Source organism: Pristis pectinata, chromosome 29, assembly GCF_009764475.1.
Source record: "Pristis pectinata isolate sPriPec2 chromosome 29, sPriPec2.1.pri, whole genome shotgun sequence".
NCBI classification, from domain to species: domain Eukaryota; kingdom Metazoa; phylum Chordata; class Chondrichthyes; order Rhinopristiformes; family Pristidae; genus Pristis; species Pristis pectinata.
Genome location: NC_067433.1, coordinates 20448906 through 20469762, shown reverse-complemented (window position 1 = coordinate 20469762; position 20857 = coordinate 20448906). Strand labels below are relative to the sequence as shown.

Sequence of the window (20857 nt, the reverse complement as noted above, 5' to 3'; positions counted from 1 at the left end):
CCTGGCACTGAGGTCAGGTTGGCTAAATTGGTAGAATTTGCACTATTGGGCAAGGGATACGGAAGCTGAAACCATTAACCGGATGTAAGCAAAGAACTTGCAATGTTACTAAGATGTATATATTCCTGAATTAATATCCTGAGTGTTGCTGTCAGCAGTTGTAGATTTGCCTGTACCAATGCTATCGAAGTAAACAACTGTTCCATTGTAATGCCCCCTGTGGGATATTACTGGATATCATGATGATTGTAGTTCCCTACAAATTAATTCAGAAAGAATTAATTGTATATTTTGAAGTGGCAAGGCATAATATGAATGTAACTATTGACGCTGAGTTATAAAATTCTGACTCCCTTTGTATGAGAGCTATTGCTTGTCCTTTCTCTGAAACAACACTACAGTGTAAACAAGCTGAGGATAAAGGAGATATGTTCTTCCTCACTCAGCAGAAAAATCTGTAATAGGTTGGGGAAAGAAGAAAAACAATCCCTCTGACATTCAGATAAATAGAACTTGTTGCCTGGAGAAATGAGCACAATCCTAACCCTGTCTGTGACTGGATTTTGTTTAAACAGGTTGGGCAGATTCACAGTGGGCTGATGGGAGTCATTCAGAGAGCCATGGTCAAGGCTTGTCCACACATCTGGTTTGAGAGATCAGAAGTCAGAGATCGCAATCTAGTTGCAAGAAGGTGAGGTAAAAGGCACTACAATTAGAGTCATAGTCATACAGCATGGAAATGGGTCCTTTGGCCCAACTGGTCCATGCCAACCAAGATTCCCATCTAAGCTAGTCCCATTTGCCCGGGTTTGACCCATATCCCTCTAAACCTTTCCTATCCATGTATCTTTTTAAATGATGTCGATGTACCTGTCTCAACCACTTCCTCTGGCAACTCATTCCATATACTGACCACTCTCTTGGTGAAAAAGTTACCCTGAGGTTCCCATTTATATCTCTCCCCTCTTGCCTTAAATCTATGCCCTCTAGTTTTTGATTCCCCAGCCCTGGGAACATGACTGTGCACATTGACCCTATCTATGCCCCTCATAATATTATACACCTTTGTAAGATCATCCATTATTCTCCTACACTAGCAATGGGCCTAGCACTGACCCCTGGGGAACACCACTAGTCACGGGCCTCCAGTCTGAACAACAACCTTCCACCATCACCCTCTGCTTCCTACCATCAAGCCAATTCTGTATCCAGTCAGCTAGCTCTCCCTGGATCCTATGCAATCTAACTTTTCATAGCAGCTCACCATGTGGAACCTTATCAAAGGCCTTATATGAAGCCCATATAGACCAGCTCTACAGCCCTGCCCTCATCAACCTTCTTGGTTACTTCTTCAAAAAAAAATCAAATTTGTGAGACATGATCTCGCACGCACAAAGCCATGCTGACTATCCCTAATCAACTCCTGTCTTTTCAAATGCTTGTATGTCATATCCCTCAGAATCTCCTCTTGTAACATGCCTACCACAGATGTTAGGCATACTGGTCTATAGTTCCCAGGGATTTTTTTCGCATCTCTTAAATAAAGGCATAACATTAGTCGCCCTCCAGTCTTCTGGCACGTCACCCATCGCTAACGATAATGCATGTATCTCAGCCAGGGCTCCCATAATTTCTTCTCCAGCTTCCCGTAGTGATCTTGAATATATCTGATCGGACCCTGGAAATTTATCTACCCTCATGCATTTTAAGACCATCCAATATCTCCTCTGAAATGCAGACTATCCCCAAAACCTCCCCATTTACTATCTCAAGGTCCGAAGTCTTCATATCCTTCTACATGGTTAAAACAGGAGAAATATTCATTGAGGACCTTGCCCATCTCCTGTCCAAAGATGTCCACTTTGGTCTTTGAGGGGCCCTCCTCTCTCTAGTTACTCTTTTTCCCTTAATATACATAAAATCTGTTTGGATTTTCAATCTCCTCTGCCAAAGCTATCTCATGCCCCCTTTATGCCCTTCTGATTTCCTTCCTGAGTATATTCTCGCAAGCCCTACACTCCTCCTGGGATTCACTTGATCCCAGCTGCCTGTACCTGACCCATGCCTCCTCCATTTTCCTGACGAGAGCTTCGATATCCCTTGTCATCTGGGGTTCCCTGCTCCTGCCAGCTTTGCCCTTCACTCTGACAGAAACATACAGATCTTGAACTCTATCTCACTTTTAAAAGCCTCCCACTTACCAGATGCTCCTTTGCCTGCAAACAACCTACTCCAATCAATTATGCAAGTTCCTGTCTAATACTGTAAAAATTTGCCTTGCCCCAATTTAGAACTTTAACTTATGGGCCAGATCTGTCCTTCTATAACTAATTTAAAACTAATAGAACTATGGTCACTGGTCCCAGTTTAGTAGTACTTGGTAACTTTTCAGTCCTTTAGATTCACCTTCCGGTTTATCAGTAAGTTGTCACAATACCATTGTTTGTACTGTGTTAGATCACCAATTAGCATTGCCTGTTAGTGCAGGAGGAGGTAACTGCCTACAACGTGCACATTCTTTTTAATGGCAACAAGATCCATTCGATCTTTTATCATGTGCTTAAAGAGGGCATGAGAGAGCCAATAGAATCTTTTACGTTTGCATGTATTTTTGGCCAATTCTGCTCTTTTTGATCTTTACAGGCTGAGTGAACATGTAAGAGACCAGGTTAAACTTCCGATTTTAATATTCCCGGAAGGTAAGTGAAGGCCATTAAATGGTACAGTAGCAAATGGTCTCTCCCTGTTCTTGTAAGCAACATCTTAAGTGTTATGTGCATTATATCTATCATTAGATAGGGGGTGAACTACCTTGAAAGTTATCCAGTGGTCTCTTTGAGTCAGTTGATAAAGACAGTATTAGCTGAGGTTAATAAGCCAGAAGTCCCTCAGGATTGATTCTTGTTCAGTGCTCTGACAAAACTGTGCTTGAGACTTTAAAAACATAAGGATTGAGAACAGGAGCAGGCTGTACTGTCTCTTGAACCTGCTCCATTAAACAATAAGATCATTGCTAATCAGATCCTGATCTCAACTCTACTGTCCTGCCTCTTACCTATAACCCTTGATACCAATGGACAAAACATCTACTCAGCCTTGAATATATTTACTGACTCAACACCCATGGCTCTCTGGGTTAGAGAATGCTAAAGATTTGCACTCTGGGACAATAAAGTTCTCTCAAATGGGAGACACCTTATCATAAAATTCTCTCTTTTTCTAGGTTCCTCTACCAGAGGAATCATTCTTTGAGCATCTACCCTGTAAAGCCCTGTCAGAATTGTGTTTCAGAAGACCACATCTCAATTGTCCTAAGCTACAGCCGTCTTTTTGTGGAACAGACCTATTCAGGACCTATCGCTTAACCCTTTTCCAGTACGTTGATGACTGTGGTGGTGCTGTGTCCTGCACGTACAAAACTTGAAACTTTGATTACTTTGCTGCCAGTTTCTACCCTGCTCTCTCCTTCACACCTGTGGGTAGAGTTGAGGAGCAGCAAAGGTAAAAAGACCCTGATGTGAATTAAAGTACAGGCCTCCAAATAGTGATCAGGATGTGGGGTACAAAATACACCAGGAGGTAGAAAAGGATTGTAAGAAAGGCAATGCTACAGTGATCGGGGGGACTTTAATATGCAAGTAGACTGGGAAAATCAGATTGGGAGTGGAACACAAGAAAAGGAATTCATGAAATGTCTATGAGGTTGCTTTTTAGAGCAGCTTGTGGTCAGGCCCACTAGGGAACAGGCAGTTCTGGATTTGGTGTTGTGTAGTGAGGCAAACTTGATCAGGGAGCATAAGGTGAACCCTTAGGAGGGTTTAGTTTGAGAGAGAGAAGCTGAAATCAGATGTAACAGTATTACAGTTGAGTAAAGGTAACTACAGAGACATGGCCGGAGTTGGTTGGAAGGGGACCTTGGCAGTGAAGATGGTGGAGCAGGAATCTCTGGGAGTAATTCGGAGGAGACAGCAGAATTTCGTCCCAAGGAAGAGACAGCATTCTAGGGGGATGATGAGGTAACCTTGGCTGACAAGGGAAGTCAGGGACAGCATAAAACCAAAAGAGAGGGCATACAATATGGCGAAGATTAGTGGGAAGCCTTTAAAAGCCAACAACTAAAAAAAAAGCTACTAGGGAAGAGTGATGATGAAGTACAAGGGTAAAGTGGCCAATAATATAAAAGAAGATTCCAGGAATTTTTAGATACGTAGGGGTAAGAGAGTGGCAAGGGAAGACATTGAATCGCTGGAAAATGATGCTGGAGAGGTAGTAATGGGGAACAGAGAAATGGTGGAGGAACTGAATAGGTACTTTGTGTCAGTCTTCACAGTGGAAGACACCAGTATCATGCCAGAAATTCGAGAGAGTCGGGACAGAGGTGAGTGTAGTGGCCATAACTAAGGAGAAAGTGCTGAGGAAGCTGAAAAGCCTGAATGTAAACAGATCACCTGAACTGGATGGACTATACCCCAGAGTTCTGAAAGATAAGATATCTTTTAGTCACATGTACATTGAAACACACAGTGAAATGCATCTTTTGCATAGTGTTCTGGGGGCAGCCCGCAAGTGTCGCCACGCTTCCGGCACCAACATAGCACGCCCACAACTTCCTAACCTGTACGTCTTTGGAATGTGGGAGGAAACCAGAGCACCCGGAGGAAACCCACGCAGACACGGGGAGAACGTACAAACTCCTTACAGACAGCAGCAGGAATTGAACCCGGGTCTCTGGCGCTGTAATAGCGTAACGCTAACTGCTAGTAGCTGAAGAGATGGTGGAGGCATTAGTAGTGATCTTTAAAGGATTACTGGAGTCAGGGAAGATCCCAGAGGAGAGGAAAATCGCAGATGTGACACCGCTGTTTAAGAAGGTAGGGAGGCAAAAGACAGGAAATTGTAGGCCCGTTAACCTGACCTCAGTGGTTGGTAAGATTTTAAAGTCCATTCTTAAGGATGAAATTTCGGAGTACTTGGAATTGCATGATAAAGCAAAGTCAGCGTGGTTTCGTTAAGGGGAGATTTTACCTGTACTCCCTTAACAGATTCTTTCTTAATCTTGCCTGTGTAGTTAAGTGAATCAGATCTTTCCCCTCCAATTCCACTCCTCTTCAGCCCTGAGGTGTAATCCTGACCTCTGGCACCAGATAGGCAATGCAGCCTCCAGGACTCATCTGTGGCTGCAAAGGACAGTACCCCACCCTCCATACTGTCTCCTGCCACTACTCCATCCCTTTACACCCCTGCTTGATAGGCCCTCTTTGCTGCAGTGCTGTGATTACTCATCTGTTTTGCACTTTTTGTTCTTGTCTACACAGGCTGAAAGAACCACATATTTATTGGGCAATGCTTCAGTGTTATCCTACTGGCCCACATTCACATCTCCCTGTTGTCACACCCTCCTGTACATAACTACTGATAAAACCTACAGCCCTTAATCTAGGGCGTATGATGGCCTTCTAGGCAAAGTGTTCAGATAATATCATCCCTTCCTGGTGCATCACTGTGTCCAAAGCATGGAGTTCAGCTCTGCCAGTCTCTGCCTATAAAGTATGTGTACACCTCCTCGACTATAGACCTGTACTGCAGATATATTCCTGTGGGACAGTGATTTCTGCCAGCTTCCACCTGCTACAACTGTAATGCATCAACAGCTGTGCCATGTCCATTGTAATGTATTTAGTTACTGTTTCTCAATAGGACATTTATGATTTTAATTATAATTTAGTCTAATTAATGAGCTTGTTTTAAAGTAGCTATTGATCTACTTGAGATAGCAATTTACAGAAAACATTAAAAAAAACTTCCTGTCTTCCTGTGATGCCACACGTGATTCTACTGCCTTTCCTGTTTGCAGACTTGTGATTTAGGTTCTTCTGCTAATGTTTCTTGTTAATTCAGCCCTATTTTTTAGAAATTACCAATGCGACATTTTTTCCAACACTTTATCTTTTCCCCAAACTGAGCAAAATTCTAAACTCTGTATTCTGTTCAAAATGCATTCAGGTGAAGTGCACCCACTCTGTGAGGTTGCAAAAAACAACTCCCAGCCTCTAAATTACAGTAATTTACAGGAAGCTGCAGTAAAGCACTGGTCCGCTATCCAAGTACCCTGAAATCCTGGTGCTTCAGCACCTGACTCACTGGGCGATGATTCTAGTGCTCCTCTGAAACTCACCAGGTCCCCATTTCCCCACATGCTCCTGAAACCCATGTGATTCACTGGAACATTTATTATTATATCACTTTGGTCCTGGTAATAATGTAGGATAGGCAGTAGCTAATTTGCATGCAGCAAGCTACCTACAGACAATGTGACCATGATCAGATAATCTGTTTCAGCGATATCGGTTGAGGGTTAATTATTGGAAAGGATAAATAGGGCTGTAGAAATGACTTTTAATCAAGGGAGAATTGGATAGCAGTTGAGAAAGAAGGGATACAAGCAAAGATTCTTGAGTACCAAAAACATTTTAAATAATTTAAAATACTGAAAATGTCAAAAAAAACTACCAGAAAGCAGCAAGTCAGGCAGTATCTGTTGAGAGAGAAATAGTTTTAGTCGACAGCAGAAAGTGTGCAGAAGTACTTTCTTAGATTTGTACAAAAGTGAGAGAATTCACTCATATCAAACAAAAGGAGAAACTGGAATTGCTGCTTAAGAATAAGAAAATTTACAACTCAGGGTCGATGGGAAATTATCTATCCAGTCCGCTCCACCGTCCAGCACCAGGTCTGTCGCCATGCTGGTCACATGTCTTCAAGCACCTGTTAAATGTTATGGGGAGTTTTGTCTCTATTTCCCTTCCATCAGAGTTCCAGAACCCTACCACCTGGGTGAAACAATTTTCCTTACCTATCCTCTAATCCTTCTACCTTCACTTTAAGTCTATGTCCCCTCTGAACCCTTGACCAGGCCCCTCATCTTAAGACTAATTCATCTTCCTGATCTAATTAATTGCAGGTCTTTAAATCTACATTGGTAGAAAAATAGTATGATGTTTGGAGATGATGTGGTTTTCAGGAATCCTGTTGACAATTTCTTTTCCATTTACTCCTCCTTGATCCCCGTTGATAAATAGATATGTAAAATCTTCCAGAATAATTGTTTCTCCATAACCATAAATTGCTCTTCCTGTTTCCATCAGGACCAGCCATTTTTACTGTTTCCTTCATTTGTATGTTTTGGCCTGCTGGGCATGTCCCAATAAGACAGACCATACAACGTTACCTAGACTTCACCTCACACAGACGGTGGCTGTGAGCCTCGCTGCCTATTTGATGGCTACATTTTTTCATCCTTTTACAGGCATTCCCTTACATCGCTCTTTCCATCTCTGCTGCCTAGATTAACTTGTTTTCTCTCGTCCTCAGTTCTGATGAAGGACCTTTGACTTGGAAAAAATTAGCTGTTTTTCTTTCCACAGATGCTGCTTGATCTGCTGAGTGTTTCTAGCATTTTCTGGTTTTATTTCAGATTTCCAGCATCTGCAGTTTTTTTTCTTTGATTTTCATATGCCATCTGTCTCCTTGAATGTTGTATATGAAAATTCCATAGCACTGTTTGATGGTGAGGAGGTTAGTTCCTCTTGATGTACTTGCTTCCACAAATACTTAGCTCTCTCTCCACCAACTAAAAGCTAGATTAAAGCAGGTATTGCTACTTGTAGACTGGCTTTTGCATTTCTTACATTTCAACATCAGTGACACTTAGAATTTAAATGGCAATGAAGTGCTGTGTAATGTCTTGAGGTCATGAAAAGCATTGTGTAAATGCACATTTTGTTTAATGCAATGTGCTTATTCTTTGAGTTGCAACTAGATTGACTGCTCTTCTGTCTTCACCAAACATCCCCTCTTTTGTCAATATTGCTACTCTGCCTTTTTCTGAACCTCCCAAGTATATTATTTCTCTCGTTTTTAACCAGTTTGCAGATGGTTTTCTGTTAAACCCTTGAAGTCTTCATTTTCCTGTAAAATTGAATTTGGCTCTTGTATGCATTTGGCTTTCAACTATTTTTGCATCTTTTAAAAGGCATAACCTTTTTCCCATAACTTTTTTTTGTTCTCACTGCTATTGTTTTTGCACCATTTATAACTAATTATTTTGATTTTATTCCTATATGCCCCCTCTCTCCACATTATTTTCTTGTACCTACTTTGGCAGGTAAAATGACAGAATTTCATCTCTGATCATTTCATGATTCTGCTATTAACTCCATCCATTGGTTGTTAATGGTTAGATTTGTTTTTCCAGCACAGCCCCCATTCCCTACCCACCAGTTTTCTTTAAGATGTCTTCCCAATGCATTTGAATCCCCTTCAGATATAGCTTATCTTAATGAAATCCCCATCAATGCCAGGACTGACCCCAGTGAGCAACAAAGTAAAATCCCTCTTCAATTTCTAATGTCTCCCATTAGGCACTGACTTTGCTAATTGTTCTGTCCTTTCCTGTTCAAGAGCAGAGCAGGGAAAATAATCTAGAAATATTGGAAGATGTCCTCCTTCCAAACTTATTTCTTACTTTCTTAAATTTGTCATGTGATACTTCAGACCTTTTTCTAACTATATCCTTGGGTCACACATGGACCACAATGACTGCTTTCTGTCGTGCATGTTCTTTTCATCTTCAGGAGATGACAGAACATCCGGCACTGTTAATCTGGAATGCAAAGGATCATCCCGAAACTTAACTATTGAACCTCTTCTCACTACTGCACTTTCAGATCTGATAATCACTTCCCCTTCCCCAGAACCACCACTTATTCAATGGGTCTGTTATTATTTATTGATCCTGACCAGAATCCTAATTTTACATACAAGAAGCTAGATGTTCAAGTTTTATAGAGACCATGTGAGGGTGATGGTCGAGGATTGTTTCTCAGACTGGAGGCCTGTGTCTAGTGGTGTGCCACAGGGGTCGGTACTGGGGCATTTGTTGTTTGTAATTTATATAAACGATTTGGATGTGAATGTACAAAGGTGTGATTAGTAAGTTTGCAGATGATACTAAAATAGGTGGTGTAGGCAGTGTATAAGGTTATGAAAAGTTACAGGGGGATCTTGATCAGCTAGCTATGTGGGCCGACGATTGGCAAATGGCTTTCACTCCAGATAAATATGAGGTATTGCATTTTGGGAGATCAAACCAGGGTAGGAGTTGTACAGTGAATGGTTGGGTCCTGGGGAGTGTCCTGGAACAGAGGGACCTAGGAGTGCAAATGCATAGTTCGCTGAAAGCAGCATCACAGATAGGGTGGTGAAGAAGGCGTTTGGCAGGCTTGCCTTCATCAGTCAGCGCATTAAATACAGGAATTGGGAAGTTATGTTGCAGTTATACAAGATGTAGGTGAGGCCACACTTGGAGTATTGCATACTGTTTTGGTCACCCTATTGTAGGAAAGATGTTATAAGAGTAGAAAGAGTGCAGAAAAGCTCTACCAGGATGTTGCCTGGACTTAGGGGCCTGAGTTACAAAAGAGAGGTGGCGTAAACTAGGACTTCATTCCCTGGAATGTTGGAGATTGAGGGGTGATCTGATAGAGGTGTACAAGATCATGAGGGGCATAAGCAGAGTGAAGGCACGTAGTCAGGGAGGGGGTGCTAAAACATAAGGCATAGGTTTAAGATCAGAGGCAAGGGATTTAAAAGGGACGTCAGGGGCAGCTTCTTCACACAGAGGTTGGTGCGTATTTGGAATGAGCTGCCAGAAATAGTGGTTTTTAAAGGAAACATTTAAAAGCCATCTAGATAAGTACATAGATAGGAGAGATTTAGAGGGCTATGGAGCAAAGGTGGGCAGATGGGACTAGCTCGCTGGGTAACAGTTGGCATGGACGAGTTGGACCAAAGGACCCATTTCCGTGCTGTATGACTCTGTTATCATTCTCCATTACGCCACACATTGTGTTTTGAATACTGTTACACCTGTGCCACCAACCTGTTTAATCAGGGCTGCGCCACTTTTGATTGTGTTTAGGAATACAGCTTCAAATCAACAGTTAAGGATTTAACACAAATTGTGTCAAGATTGTTATGAATTTAAACATACAAAATAAGTGCAAGAATGATTTAATGAGATCTTCCACGTAAAGCAGTGAAGAAAACAAAATGTAGGGTATTTCAAGTGAGTGCGAGATAAGAAAATGAAAATTAAGTGTGTTGAGCAAACTATCTCCTCCAGTTTATGCTGTGTGGGAATCCAATCTTGCAACACTGGAGCCTTACTCTGTCCCTCTCCACAGGAACTTGTATCAACAATACCTCTGTTATGATGTTCAAGAAGGGCAGTTTTGAAATTGGAGCTACTGTCCACCCTGTTGCCATCAAGGTAAGGCTAATTGTTCATGTATCTGGGCACATGACAAGACCCCTTGACTCCCTTATAATTCAAATATCTGTCAGTTCTGAGTATATTCAATGACTTCACCTCCACAGCTCCTTGGGGTGGAGAATTCCAAAGATTCACTGTCCTCTGGGGGCGGGGGGGTGGAATTCTTTCTCATCTCCATCAGAGATTCCTCATTCTGAAGCCATGCTGCCAAGTTTTAGATATCCCCACCTGGGGGAAACGTACTTTCAGCATCCACCCTGTCAGTCCCACTCAGAATCTTTATATCAGATCACCTCTCATGCTCCACTGCTTTAAGTATAGGCCCCACTGGCTCAGGAATAGCACAGTGACACAGCGGGTAGAGCCACTGGCTTGCAGTGCCAGAGACCCAGGTTCAGTCCTGACCTCGGGTGCTGTCTGTGTGCAATTTGCATGTTCTCCCTGTGACTGCATGGGTTTCCTTCAGGTGCTCTGGTTTCCTCCCACATCCCAAAGATGTGCAGGTGGTAGATTAATTGGCCACTGTAAATTGCCCCTAATGTGTAGGTGAGTGGTATAATCTGGGGAGGGTGGATAGGCTGAATTTGTTTTCTTTGGAGCGGAGGGGGCTGAGGGGGACCTGACAGAGATGTACAAAATGTGGGAGGTATAAAAAATGGGATCAATGTAGGATTAATATTAAAATGGGTAGTTGATGTTTGGTGCAGACACGATGGACTGAAGGGCTTGTTTCCGTGCTTCATCAATGACTCTACAATCTTTCTTCATGCAGCAGTCTCTTTGACCCAGGAGTTAACCTAGTGAACTTTCTCTGCACTGGCTTCAATGAATGTGTATCCTTCCCTAAATATGGAGACCAAAACTGAATGCAGTTTTCAGTGTCAAATTATTCTATTTTCTTCTATGAATTGATGTCAGAAGGGATACCCAGTCTGTTCCATCCATCTGGACTTAGATTCAGTGTGGCTACAAAGGTGAAAGGATAGGTATTAAACTCATCTGGCAGACTGATGCTGCTGCTTTGACATACTGTCTTTTTCCATCCCCTGTGTTGTGGCTTTTCTTGCCAGTATGATCCTCTGTTTGGAGAAGCCTTCTGGAATAGCAGCAAGTATGGAATGGTGAACTACCTGCTGAGGATGATGACGAGCTGGGCAATTGTCTGCAGTGTCTGGTATCTGCCGCCAATGACACGCGAGGTAATACTTGTTTCATCTGACGGAGGGAATGATGTCTTTTGGGAACAGTGTTGTTCCACTTTCTAATATTTTGTTTCTGTTTTCTTATTTTTTTTTCCCACTGTCATCCCTTGTAAGTGCTGAGTTTGGTTTACAAGGTCAAAAGGAGTCTTCTCCATGTGTTCAGGATAGTCAGTGTTAACAGACTGCTTAATCATGGTGCAGTCTTGCTTTCTATACATCAGACTGCCCTGATCTTAATTGTTCAATGACTTTGAAGTTCTGCTGACTTCATCAAGCCTCCCAATTCTTGACTGGAGTTCCGTACAGTGATAAAAATTTTGTGCAGGAGTACGTTGGAGCAAAGGAAAAAGATGAGATAGCACAAATGATACTTTAGGGAATTGAGAGCAAGACTGGTACTTGGGAGTTGAGTTCCTTTAGCAGAGACCAATTGAATCGCTTTTCAATTTCTTGTATCCCAATTTTCTAATTATTATCAACATTTTCCATGTTGATGTAAATTTAAACTTGTGGCTATCTTCCTTGCTAACTAATGTTTCATTTGTATTATTGGATTGTTAAATATATTTTTAAGTTACGTTAGTCATTTGTAAGGATGGATGTTTCTGTTTCAAATGTTTGTTCAGTTTTTCCCATGCGTCTTAACCAGAGGAGGCAGTCTTTCCCTTTTCACTCAAACAAAACCCTTCACTGTTTAAAAACCATTCAGTGGATCTCTGTTGAGCCTTTCTGCTTTGGAAGAAATAGACCCGTTCTGAAATTTGCAGCTTGGATGCCCTATAATGGGGTGCCTAAACCCCAAACAGGACTTGACTGTGGTCTAAGTGTTTTCACAAACCTATTTCCAAAACTCCTCAAGTCTTATTCCTTTTCTCTTTCAAACAATACTATATATGTTACATAATCTCCCTCTGCTGATACTTTGTATGAATCATTTGATTTTTTTTACAGTCCTTGTGCTTGTGAAACAATTTACTTTTTGATAGGAAATGTTTCCAATGCCTTAGACACCCAACACTTAACCTTGGATAGCACTGTTTCCAAATGTGAGTCACAGCCATACATTGAAAGGCTTTACACTGTACTAGTCCCATTTTCCAGCATATGATCCATAACCTTGGTGATTCAAGTGTTTGGATACCTTTTAAATGTTGAGGGAACCTCTGGATGAAAACAATTATTTCTCAGATCACTTCTGAATCCCTTCCCTTTAAACCTACATACTCTGGCCTTGTACATCTCTGCTATGGGAAAAAGTTCCTTACCATCTACCTTATCTATGTTCCTCACAATTTTGTATCCCTCTGTCAGGTCCTCTTCAACCTCCTCTGCTCCGAATAAAGCAAATCCAGCCTCTCCTTACAACTGAAATATTCCATCCCAGGCAACATCTTGGTGAATATACTCTCCTGTGCAGTCTCAGTGTGGTGACTAGAATTGCACAAAGAACTAAGCAGAGGCCGATAATGTTGTACCATAACCCATGTTCAGTGCCCTAGCTAATGAAGGCAAGTAAGCCCCCTTAAACACCTTTAGCTACTGGTGCTGCCACCTTCAGGCGTTCTTGTCTTGTACACCAAGGTCCTCCTTTCCCTCAGTACTTCCTGGGGTCCTGTCATTCATTGTGCATGTCCTAACATTAATTCTCCTAAAGTGCATCGCCTTAGCACTTAACTGAATTAAATTCCAGCTGCTTTTGCTCTGCCCAACTTACCAAGATGACCCTTTGTTCTTCCAAAGCACCTGAATATCTTCCTATTAATTGTTTATTCCCGCCCCTTGTTGCGTCTCCACAAATGCATTACCTCACACTTCCCTCCGTTAAACTCCATTTGTTGCTTTTCTGCCCATCAGACCTTTAAGTTATGGCAAATTGTAGTTTTGTGTTACTTTCAAGATGTAATTTAAAGTAACTGGAAACTTTTCACGTCCACTGCAAACCACTGTGGTTACAGCTGTATTGGAGAACAGGGTTATTATGTACTTTTCATCCAGTATGAAGAAGCAGTACTTTAAAAAGTGCCCTGCCTCTGCCCCCATATCTATCTACCTGTCCATTTATCTATTTATTTATTTATCTGTTTGTCTATTTATTTATCCCTCCCCCCACCTTTCTCTCTTCTGCCCATCCCCCACCTCTCCCCCCACCCCCCACCTCTCTCCCCCACCCCCCACCTCTCTCCCCCCACCTCTCTCCCCCCACCCCCCACCTCTCTCCCCCCACCCCCCACCTCTCTCCCCCATCCCCCACCTCTCTCCCCCATCCCCCACCTCTCTCCCCCATCCCCCACCTCTCTCCCCCATCCCCCACCTCTCTCCCCCATCCCCCACCTCTCTCCCCCATCCCCCACCTCTCTCCCCCATCCCCCACCTCTCTCCCCCATCCCCCACCTCTCTCCCCCATCCCCCACCTCTCTCCCCCATCCCCCACCTCTCTCCCCCATCCCCCACCTCTCTCCCCCATCCCCCACCTCTCTCCCCATCCCCCACCTCTCTCCCCCATCCCCCACCTCTCTCCCCCATCCCCCACCTCTCTCCCCCATCCCCCACCTCTCTCCCCCATCCCCCACCTCTCTCCCCCATCCCCCACCTCTCTCCCCCATCCCCCACCTCTCTCCCCCATCCCCCACCTCTCTCCCCCATCCCCCACCTCTCTCCCCCATCCCCCACCTCTCTCCCCCATCCCCCACCTCTCTCCCCCATCCCCCACCTCTCTCCCCCATCCCCCACCTCTCTCCCCCATCCCCCACCTCTCTCCCCCATCCCCCACCTCTCTCCCCCATCCCCCACCTCTCTCCCCCATCCCCCACCTCTCTCCCCCATCCCCCACCTCTCTCCCCCATCCCCCACCTCTCTCCCCCATCCCCCACCTCTCTCCCCCATCCCCCACCTCTCTCCCCCATCCCCCACCTCTCTCCCCCATCCCCCACCTCTCTCCCCCATCCCCCACCTCTCTCCCCCATCCCCCACCTCTCTCCCCCATCCCCCACCTCTCTCCCCCATCCCCCACCTCTCCCCCCATCCCCCACCTCTCCCCCCATCCCCCACCTCTCCCCCCACCCCCACCTCTCCCCCCACCCCCACCTCTCCCCCCCACCCCCACCTCTCCCCCCACCCCCACCTCTCCCCCCACCCCCACCTCTCCCCCCACCCCCTCTCCCCCCACCCCCTCTCCCCCCACCCCCACCTCTCCCCCCACCCCCACCTCTCCCCCCACCCCCACCTCTCTCCCCCCACCCCCACCTCTCTCCCCCCACCCCCACCTCTCTCCCCCCACCATCCCCCACCTCTCTCTCTACCCCCCATCCCCCACCTCTCTCTCTACCCCCCATCCCCCACCTCTCTCTCTACCCCCCATCCCCCACCTCCTCTCTCTACCCCCCATCCCCCACCTCCTCTCCCCCATCCCCCACCTCCTCTCTACCCCCCATCCCCCACCTCCTCTCTCTACCCCCCATCCCCCACCTCTCTACCCCCCCATCCCCATCCCCCACCTCTCTACCCCCCATCCCCCACCTCTCTCTCCCCCCATCCCCCACCTCTCTCTCCCCCCATCCCCCACCTCTCTCTCCCCCCCATCCCCCACCTCTCTCTCTTCCCCCCATCCCCCACCTCTCTCTCTTTCCAACAGTATCACACACCCTGTCACTATACTGTATACACTTTTGCTCTTTATCTTGCATGCTCGCTACCAATTTTTATCCCTGGTCATTGCAAAAATACATTTTGTTTTATTTTCAGCCCCTTCTGCAGATTGAACAATTCCTCGTCATCCTTGTTCTGTAATGCACTGACCTACTCCTTAACAGAGACCATTGCACTAAACATTTCACATTCCTTCACAAATATTGTTTGCTTTATTAACACGGACGGCCCCTTGGATGTTTCAACCTTGTTCTAACTATCTTTTAGTTGGTATTCTGCCCCTAATTTACTTGTTTCAAGTCCCATGTTCCAACACTAGAGACTAAATGAGTGCCCTGCTCTTCACAATCTGCAAGGTTTAAACACAAATTTGTTGCAGTCATTTGTTGCAGTTAGCATCATTGGACTATGATGCTTCACTTCTCAACCTTTCACCATGCTAATATGTTGTATTTGCTTTTCTATTTTAACATATTGTTAACAATCTTTACAGCAGTGTTCCATTACAACAATGATATTACAATGCTGTTACATTAGAAACACTTTCTAACCTTATACATTTAAAACATTTTACTCTAAACCTTCCTGCAGTCTAAAGCTCTCTGCCTGGCAGTCAAATACACAGGCTGTTTTTGTACCATCTACAATTTGAGGTTTAAAAGTTACTTTGCAGCCATCCAGCATGTACCTTAGTGTGAAACGCATTGTGCAAGAGGTTTAAGCTGGTGGTGCATCACTGCTGATGTTCAGGTTAAGCTTCCCACCTTGCATTATATTGTGTCATAAAGCATGTCGCTTGCTGTTCTACTTTTAGAAGAGTTAGGCTGCACTATTTTTAATTATAAAACAGAAATATTAGTGACTTTGAAAAGCACCTGTAAAAGGTGCTCAAATGATGAGGGCCTAGAACGCATTAGTGCCTGATGAAATGTGGTAATTTGTGTTACTCCTTTAATATGTTGCCTCACCTTTCCTCCTCCTCACCTATCCTCAGAATCCATCTCTACTATTTGTTGACTGTATTCTCAGATCATCCACAAAATCGCAGAATGGTTGTCACGTGGAAGGAAGCTATTAGAGCCATTGAGTGCACAGTGGCTTCATGTGAAACAGTCCGGCTGATCTCAATCCCTGCCCTCTCCCTAGAGCTCTGCAAGTTCCTTCTTCCCACTTTTGCAGTGTCTCTTTGAAGACAGTAATTGAATCTGCCTCAACTACTCTCTTTAGTAGGACATTCCCAACCCCATCTACTTGTGCAAAAAATATTTCTTTTTTGGTATCATTTTTTTTCTTTTGTGAAATACCTGCTTCCTAGTTTTTTGCGATCATTGTTCTCGATCCTCAGCCAATGAGAACTTCCTCTCTATATCTACTCTGTGTATACTCTTCCTAATTCTAAATACCCCTATCAGATCCCCCCCGTTCCAAGGAGGATAAACCCAATTTATCTACATTATGACTTCCTTGTTCTTGATCTCCATTTATAAAGCCCAGATCCTGTTTGCTTTGTAACCACCACTTCAACCTGCCCTGCTAATTAAGCAGTCTCAATGAAGCTCTTTACAATCCCATGATCACAGTCCCACCAAACCCCTGTTCTTGTACCCCCTTTGGCATTGTACCCTCTAGTTTATATTGCCTCTTCTCATTCCTCCTACCAAATGTGTAATGACAGATAAATCGCATTTGACTGTAGCTCTTTGTGAATGTGACAAGTGGGCTAGACAAGGGGAATCAGTGGACTTGGTATGTTTGAATTTTCAAAAGACTTTTGATAAAATCCCGTGCAGGAGGTTGGTTGACAAGGTTAGATACTGGAGTCAGGCTAATACACTTGACATAGAGCAACAAAAGATCTGCTGGAGGAACTCGGTGGGTCGAGCAGCATCTGTGGGGGGGGAGGAATTGTTGACATTACGAGTTGAAACCCTGCATCAGGACAATTCAATTCCCCCCACAGATACTGTTCGACCCACTGAGTTCCTCCAGCAGATTGTGTGTTGCTCCAAATTCCAGCATCTGCTGTCTCTTGTGTCTGACATAGATAGAGGATTGCTTATCAGACGGGAAGCAATAAGCAATTTGCTTGGTTAGTCTCGGGTGCTTCTCAGGATCTCAGGCTGTGATTAGTTGGATATTGCCCCCGTCATTCACAGTCGATGTCAACAGTTCCTCCACGGTTAAGACTGATGCAAAGGATTGATATAATGTATCTGCTGTTTCCTTGTTCCACGGTAATAATTCCCCAGTCTTGTCCTTTATGGTCCCATACTTGCTCCAGCCACCCTCTTCCATTTTACGTATCCATAGAAGCCCTTACTGTTTCCAGTTTTGTCTCATCAGTTTTCTTCCTTATTTACTTTTTAGTGTCTCACTGCTGGTTCTTGTAAAATTCCCAGTCCTCTCGCCTACCTATAACCTTTGCCACTTTGTATGTTCAGGTTTCTGATTTAATATTTTCCTTGACCTACTTTAACCATGAATGGCTCATGGAGTCATGGAGAGTCATAGAGGGTCATACAGTGCACAAAGTGGCCCCCAGGTCTATGTCAACCATCATGCACCCATTTACACTAATGCAGTTTTTTAACTGCTCTCTACATTCCCATCAAGTCCCCCCAGATTTCTACCACTCATATAGGGACAATTTACAGCAGCCAATTAAGCTACCAACCTGCATGTGTTTGAGATGTGGGAAGAAGCCAGAGTACCTGGTGGTGGGGGTAGGGAGGGAGGGGAACCCACGCATTCACAGGAAGAACATGTAGAACTCCACACAGAAAGGATCAAACACAGGTTGTTGGGACTGAGGCAATCTTTCATCTTTCTAATGGAATCCCTCTTTCGCATTGAGGTGAAATTTTGCTGAGCTGTTTAAACATCTGTCTCGTCTCATCCTATCCCTGAGCCTTTCCCCTTTTGCCTATTTCTTTGGAATCTTGAATAACCTGGAATATTGAATTGCTGGTTCTAGGTCATCCTGCAGCCACGTCCCTGTTGTATAACTGTTGTGCTGTCTGCTGTCAGCTCATCTGTCTGGTTATAAATAGAGCAAACATCCAAATAAAGAACCATATGCTTTGACTTTTTACACTTCAGGTTTACTTCCTGCCATTCACCTTTTGTTTATATTTTCTTCCCCTTTTTGTCAAGCTTTGATCTTGTCTGAATTAGTTGTATGAGGTGACTAAGTATGTTATGGTTGATGCCATCTATATGGACTTCGACAAGGTGCCACATGGGAAATTGGTCCGTGGATGAAAATCAAAAAAAGTGCAGATGCTCAATCTGAAATAAAAACAGAAAATGCTGGAAATGCTCATCAGATCAGGTAGCCTCTGTGCAGAGAGAGAGAGAGAGTTACCGCTTCAGGTGAAAGACGAAGAATGCCACCTGACCTGCTGAGTGTGTCCAGCATTTTCTGTTCTAGGTCCAGAAGAAAGGTGTGTATTCGTCTAGACAAATTCTCCAACGTTTCCTTCCACCTTACAGTCTGTGAAACTCAGTTTACTTTACCCCCCCACTCCTGCTTTGTGTCGTGTTCGGTTTTGGAAATGATGCACTGTGCATTGCAAGTCCAAGTCATGTATTTTAAGAGAGCAGTGGTCCCAGCACTGATTCCTGCAGAGCTTGTTTGTTTCCCTCTGGTGGCACAATAGTGCAGCAGGTAGTGCTGTTGAATCATTACTCCAAAGACCCAGGTTTGATCCTGACCAGCACTGCTGTATGTTCTTCCTGTGATTGCATGGGTACTCTGCTTTCCTCCTGCATCCCAAGGACATGCTGGTTGGAGGGTTAATTGTCTATTGTAAATTACCCCTTGTGAAGGTAATTTGGTAGGAAGGGCATGTGAAAGACTACGGGGGTATAAGTGGCGGAATAGGATTGTTCTGAGAGCTGGCATAGATTCACTGGGCTGGATGGCCTGCTCTGTCTTATAAGAAACAACCCTCTGCTAGCACTGTTTCTGTTACTTAGCTAATTTTCTATCTATTCTGCTACTGCCCTGTTTATTCCATGTCCTTCAGTTTTGATGACAATCCTATTATGTGAGACTGTTTCTAATGCCTTTTGAGGTCTATCCGTGCCACATCAACTAGCCTCGAATATTTGTGGATCCCTTTTTATGTTTAGTCTCTATCATTTCTCATGCTCCCAGTCTTTTGTTCCCCTGTGAACTTCCAGTGATCAGCCTGCTTCCCACTTGTGTTAACAACCTGGTATTCATAAGCTATCTTTCCTGCCCTGTTCTCTTTGTATGTGGTCATCCAGGGAGCTCTGGCTTTAGTTTCTCTACCCTATTCCCTCAAAGGAATGTATGTAGATGCAACTGAAACATGTCCACTTTAATGGCCTCCCTTTGATTGATTATAGTGTTGCCTGCCAAGTTATCCTGAAACTGGCCATTCTCCAGTCAACTGTTTTCACCTTGGAGTGGTCAATATTCTTTTCCATTGTTATTCTTGTCCTTGTGCCTCCATATTTTATACAACCTTGCTACATAAATATTCGTAATTGGAGCTAGAAATTCCTTAACATTGAATTAGTCTTGGATTATGAGGTGGTTTCGTTATCTGAGCTCCTGCTCTGCTGGATTTGAGAGATTTCTTCTATCAAGATATGGAAATATGTTTTTTTTTTGCTTTGTGAGCTTAGAAAGGGTAATAGTTTTCAAACTTCCATCATGGTGTCGCACAGAGTCTTGAGTCACTGTTAGTTCAAACCTTTTAAAAATGAGGGATGTTTCTATTTGTTAATGCAATCTGAATTGATTATGTACATGGTATACTAACTCACACATGCAATGCAGAATTTATCAATACTAAATAAATAATGCATGATTTCAAATCCATTTTACAATTAATGTTTTATATTAAATCTGAACTCGTGACAATCATTTTCTGACTATAACTGGTGCAACACACGGGATTAAATTGGCCTCAGTACCTTTTGGGGAAATGAAAGTCTGCTGTGGTCTTTCCCCATTCATTAATGAATCCAGTGTTTCAGCGGTGTCTGGTGATGGCAGTCTGGCTAAATGTATGAACATTGAAGAATCTTAATGAAACATTCTGCCACTCATAGTTTTATGAAATGTTATTTAAATGTGGCATAGTTCAACGTGTGACCACTTTCTATTTCTAATTTACCATGCAGGAGTGTGTTATGATTGATGAGCTGACTTTAATTTTACAGTGATGTCATTACCATCAGGTTCATTGCGTGTGGATTAACCCTTTACTCGAGACCTACATACCAAATGATTCTTGCAGACTAGCGGTGAAGCTTCACTGCTTGCTGAGTGGCCCAGGAGAACAATACTAAAATGACTTCTTTCTGTTGCACAGGAAGGTGAAGATGCAGTACAATTTGCTAATCGTGTGAAAGCTGCAATTGCCAGGCAAGGTGGTCTTGTAGATTTACTGTGGTAAGTAAATTCCTTCCATTGTATTGTCCTGGAGAAGTTGTGCCTAAACAAGGGAGACTACAACAGGATGAGGGAGGAGTTGGCTAGCATAGACTGGAATCGCGGTCTAAATGGTGGGACAGTTGAGACTTTCAAAGAGATTTTTCACGGTGCTCAACAAAAGTACATCGCAGTTAAAAGCAAGGGCAATAAGGGTAGGGAAAGCCAGCCTTGGATAACTAAGGAAATAAAAGAAGGCATCGAGCTAAA

General features: G+C 43.8%; 1 protein-coding gene across 1 annotated transcript in view; it reads left to right on the top strand.

The window, feature by feature from the left end:
- The window catches only part of gpat4 (glycerol-3-phosphate acyltransferase 4), an 83108-nt gene that overhangs the window by 45237 nt on the left and 17014 nt on the right, over positions 1 to 20857 (top strand). The window contains exons 7-11 of the mRNA XM_052040799.1: positions 576 to 691; positions 2644 to 2699; positions 10245 to 10330; positions 11404 to 11532; positions 20529 to 20608. Of these exons, the coding sequence (XP_051896759.1) occupies positions 576 to 691; positions 2644 to 2699; positions 10245 to 10330; positions 11404 to 11532; positions 20529 to 20608 (467 nt within the window). The remainder of the gene's footprint in view (positions 1 to 575; positions 692 to 2643; positions 2700 to 10244; positions 10331 to 11403; positions 11533 to 20528; positions 20609 to 20857) is intronic.